General features: G+C 36.8%; 1 protein-coding gene across 1 annotated transcript; it reads left to right on the top strand.

The window, feature by feature from the left end:
* The first annotated feature begins 516 nt into the window (after positions 1-516).
* Positions 517-4,361, top strand: LOC148953847 (uncharacterized). Its single transcript, XM_089086841.1, has one exon. It carries the CDS (start codon positions 517-519, stop codon positions 3,862-3,864), a length of 3,348 nt encoding a protein of 1,115 aa, XP_088942967.1. The 3' UTR covers positions 3,865-4,361.
* The last annotated feature ends 1,004 nt before the right edge of the window (positions 4,362-5,365 follow it).

Genomic DNA, 5,365 nt, shown 5'->3' with positions numbered 1-5,365 from the left:
TTAAACAATAAAAAACTTTAGCGAAAAGAGCGAGGCGTTGAGGAGGGGACAGCCCCTTTTATATACGGAATAATTTTTGTTCATTTTAAGTTTTAACGTCGCTCCTTACTTTCAGTTAAAAAAACTTGTTTTTTTTTATTTAATTTTTATATAGAAATCTTAAATATCGTTATTTCATGAAAAAATCAATAACAGAATATACCAATTCAAACGAACCTGAAAAGTGATTAGCGCTTTCCTGATAAGGTATAAAAATACTTATGCCATTGATGGGATGGTGTTGATCACACATTAACTATTGATGATAAAAAGAAACAAAAACAATAAGGAGTTATTTCAAGCTCAAATACTGTAAATACGGGGTATATAAAAAGCTGAAGAACAATCACATTTAGTCGAGCTTACTTGCGCACATAATTTATAAGTGCCTTCTTTGTACTATGCCCCCTCATATTCTTTTTTTTATTGTAGGCTCAGCCGAGAAATCTAAGAAGTTGCTGAATCATCATAAATGCCATGGCTTTATCCTTGATTGGTGGACTAAACATGCATAGAGGATCTTTCCAAGATCATTTATCTAACACGGCGCAGCCTAATTCTAACCATGCATCACCGAATAGTGACGAGGAGGAACAGTCGTCTCTTCAGCCAGCTATTCAGGACTGGATGACGGCTCAATTTTTTGCCCGAACACATATGATGCAACAAGAAGATGCATCATGTGGTGATGATTCTTGTGATGCAACGAACAAGCAGAATGATTTTGACCGTGGTAGCAAAAAACGCAGGAAACAGCCAAAACCTGTAAGAATTAGTGAAGAATCCGGAGGGGTAGTGAAAGAGGCAAAAATGGAAATCAAAGATGAGGATGAGAACAGTCAGAGTGATAGTGGAGAGCGTAGTAGTATACGGATGGAGTCGAATGAAAGTTCAGAAGTAGGTAAGTTCCTGTGTCCTTACTGTAATGAGGCGCTAGAAAGCGAACCGCAGCTTGTAATGCACTTTCAAGAGTACCATGTAAATAAAATCATATTTGAGCAGCTGAAAAGACAGCAATTGGAAGAACAAATCCTTTTACAGCAGCAACATCAATTACTATCACAAGGCCATGATGCGATAAATCCTTTTCGTTATCAACTACCAACTTGGAGAAAGGATACTGAATCCCCGGAAAGAACTCCTAATGCTAGTCCAAAAGGAGAAGCAAAACAAGACACATTGGGAGTTAAAGCCCCTTTTCAGCTTCCTCCTGACAAAATAAGTAACGCTGTGATTCACCCAGGTATGCTACCTTTCCCACCAAATCCATTTCTCTTTCCATTCGTCAACAGTGCCCCAACTATGCAACCTGGTCAAGTTGTCCCTCAAAATGGCCCACAAATTCGAATTTTTAATCCTGAAGCCTATTGTGAGCTTTGCAACAAAGAATTTTGCAACAAATATTTTTTGAAGACCCACAAGGCTAATAAACATGGTATCTATTCTGAAACCACACCTTCGAGTCAGGGAAGCCAACAAAGTTCAACTTATCAAAATGGCTTCCAACAAATCCCTCCTCAAGCTATTGACTCTAGAGTCAATATTACGTCTCAAGAGGCTTCACCGAAACAACCATACCTGAAACCTTTGAACGGACCAGAATTGCAGCTAAATGAGTCTAAGGTACAAGGAAATATTTCAAACTCTATTTTCTCTCCAGCTTCTAGCCAGGGCCTTCTTTCATCATTAATGAAACCTGGTACCATAATCAATCCTGATGCTTATTGTGAGTTATGTCAAAAAGAATTTTGTAATAAGTATTTCTTGAAGAGACACAAATCCAAAATCCACGGTATACAAGAAAATTCCAGTAATGGTAATACTCCGATGCCTCAGAGCTCGTCTAGTCCGGTTGTATCAAGTGGTAAAAATTCCAACTATCCTTTTTTCGCATCTGAATACATATCATCTATAGCCGGAACCTCAGCAAAATCTGACAGAGAAGAAAAGTTGAAAGACGATCCACGACAAACATTTAGTCACTGCGTCTCAGAGAATAAAGAAAGTATGGACCAAGAAAAGTTGAAAGAACTGGGAGTTCAAAATATAGAAGCTTTTTGTGATTTCTGCTTTAAGGAGTTTTGTAATAAAGAAACACTTAAGATACACAAGTGGAAGAAGCATGGGATTCCTCTTAAAGAAAGTCCTGGGATAGGAAGTGACTATCAAAACCTCCCACTTGATCTGACTCGTGGCATCGATAATTCTAAAAGTGAAGAAGAACAGGATCAAGCATGCAGAATATGCAACATGAGCTTTCAGAATCAGTATTTACTAAAGATGCATGAGTCATACTTTCATTCATCAAAACCAGAAGGTGTTGTTAGGGATTTCAGCAACGAAATAAAACAAAAAGCTGATGAACCAAAATCTGAATCAAGCGATGATCTACAAAAGCTCCAAACAATGATCAAAGACTTAAGTGGACAAGAGCTGGATAAGACAATGTGCAAGATATGTGTGCGCCCTGTGGAGAAGAAACTTTTTCCGACTCACATGCTTAAGGAACATGGAAGTATTTTTGAGGGGAATCAAGAACAAACCACTAGAGATCTATCTTCCCACAATAAAGATGTTAGAAAGAGACCATCCGAATCAGGTGGTCATCAGACTTTTTGCGATATTTGCAGAAAGGACTTTTTTGCAGCGTATTTTCTTCAAGTACATATGCAAACGGTGCACGGAGTCGGTGTAAACGCTGTGAATCCGTTTAGTCTTCCTGATAATACTGGACGAAGCTTTGTTGACAGGATAACAGGAAAAAATGAAGAAATAAAAAAACGGAACTCAAGTCAACCTCCAAGAAGCTACTGTGAAATATGCAACAAAGAATTATGCAATAAATATTTCATGAAGACGCATATGTTAAAAATGCACGGCATTAGCGTAGAAGCGGGTTCTCCTCTTCAAGGTGTCTCTTGCGAAATTTGCCAGAAAGAGCTAAGTTCAAAATATTTCTTAAAGGTACATAAACAAAATGCCCATGGTATATATGATGAACACCCTTTCAAAGAAGAAGAGGGAATCTCGACCCATGCTTTACCTCAAGAGTTCTGTCCCCTCTGTCAGAAGCCATTTAAAAATCCTAAATGGCTAAAAATGCATTTAACTCAAGACCATGGCGAGCAAGGCCGAGAAACTTGGCATTCGATTATGAGTGACCGCCAGAAACAACAAGAGAAGATATCCTCTCCTTTATGCTCTACTTGTGGTGATAGTTTCCCTGATGTAGTATCCCTACAAGTTCATATCATCAAGCACCATCCTTCACAACAAATGTCAGAGATACCGGCATCTGATGATCAGATTTCTAAAAAAAGTAAAGCTATTCAATCCTCAGAACAAATGACACCAAAAAGGACTTTGATAAAAAAGAAATCAGGAACTAGTGACAAGTTTCGATGTAAGAAATGTTGGAAACGCTTTCCAACCAAGGAACTTTGTTTATATCATCTGCTAAGTAAACATAGGCGCAATCATTTGTCAGCAGCTATTTCAGTCCGCCGAAAATCTGCAAAATTTCGATGCAAAGCATGTGGATATCAATCAAGAGACCTGCAAGCTCTTAAATTACACATTAAGAATAAACACAAAAATTCAGGTATCAATCTTGATCATCTTCCAAAATCATTCGCTGTGCCACAAGTTCCTGTAGACAGTGGTCGCTTCCATATGCAAGCTTTCCTTATGGCAGAGCCAATCAACGATGGTTCAACTTATGAAAGTAGCCAGGTTGTGCCCTCTGTTGTATATTTACCCGTAAGTCAAAAGATTTCATCACCTGTTTCTATTACTTTTACGCTCACCCCAGCTCAAGAAATTTAGATGCAATAGCGTATTGCTGACTGGTTGTATTATTGTTGTATCTGTGAGCTCCAAACGTTTTAGTTAAAGAGATAACTTGGAAAAAAGTTTTACATAATATATAAAACAGCGGTAAAATTTGGTCAGACGAAAATATATGTATGAAAGCATAATCGACTTCAAAATAATTTATGTAAATATTATTTACATTATCATTTCAAGTTTTAATATCTTCAAGTCGTCTGATTATGAATTGTTTCATGGCTTTGCTACAAGTGTGAATATGTGCAAAATGGATTGCAGATCATTTGCAATTTGAACAAGATTTTGATTACCTTAGCCAATGATCCCAGATACAACAATAATTTAGCCCATGTTATATCTGCTGGGGAAGTATTTTCCCACAAAACATTCTTAATTATGTCTATTCTTAAAAGTGTTTAAGTGTCTAACATGGTCAGATAAGCTTTTAGTGCTTTCGTTACACATTCCCATATTGTTGATAACTTTGCATGGTCATGCACAAATTTTGAATCTTTTCTGATCTAGTCCCAACCGATCTCCTAAGTTTTCTAGTGTCTAAGTTTTCTAGTCTTTCTGATAAATAGCTAGCTTTTAGGGAATATCATAGATCTTATTTCCTCTGTCTTAATTAGGATAATGATATCTTTAGCAATCTGAAGTAGCTCAAATATCTCATCAGTTAATAAGGAAAAAGAATTTGAAAATGTGGGTCCTAGAGGTCTAGCAAAACATTGTGTTTCTCTTAGGTTTCTCTAATTTTAGATTAAAGTAAAGACCAAGGTGGAAATTTCATGTCAAAGGACGTTCTCCTCACAAGGGTTAGGGTAGTACTAACTTTCAAAAAGGCTATATTTAAATCTCTTTTGTCCTAAATATGTATTTTAATTCGCCATGTACATAGGAAAAACCCAGAACCCCTCTCTAACGAAATATCTGAGAATTTCATAATCTTATTTGCATGTTCCCACGATTCTCATGTAATTCACCTGGCATGTGGCTCCTTCCAGAACAAATCCTTGTATCGTAACCGATTTGCACATAACTTCACAGAATCGAGGGGTATATATTCTCTAAAGACCCCCTATGCCATTAATTTATCCATTGATTTATGCCATTGATTTATCTGGCTAATTTACCTTCAAAATTTTACTAATTTTTGAAACAATCAAAAACCTATAGCTCTTAATCAAACCTGCTTGGAAAAATATCCACTATTTTAAACAACAAAAATAACGAACAGCAGTACTGCTATCTTCATAGAACAAATTAAAGGTAATTTTGACAGCATACTTTTGGGATACAAGCTCACAAACGCTTGTATGAGCATACAAGCTCAGCTGGGATAAACAATGGACATACTAATTTGTAATAGACTGCATACAGAACTTTGTTTGGGTGAGCTCATTCTGAAAGCCCCAAACTAAACTTTTCAGTTATGAGTTATAACAAAAAGTTGGGGAAAGATATACGATTCTTCAAGGCCTTATAGTTAATGACT

This window comes from Artemia sp. Qi Xiang Cuo, chromosome 3 (genome assembly GCF_049724085.1).
Source record: "Artemia sp. Qi Xiang Cuo chromosome 3, ASM4972408v1, whole genome shotgun sequence".
NCBI classification, from domain to species: domain Eukaryota; kingdom Metazoa; phylum Arthropoda; class Branchiopoda; order Anostraca; family Artemiidae; genus Artemia; species Artemia sp. Qi Xiang Cuo.
This window is presented reverse-complemented; position numbering and strand designations above follow the sequence as displayed.

Coding starts and splice junctions, on each gene's coding strand:
- LOC148953847 (XM_089086841.1), top strand. CDS start 517: ATGGCTTTATCCTTGATTGGTGGACTAAACATGCATAGAGGATCTTTC.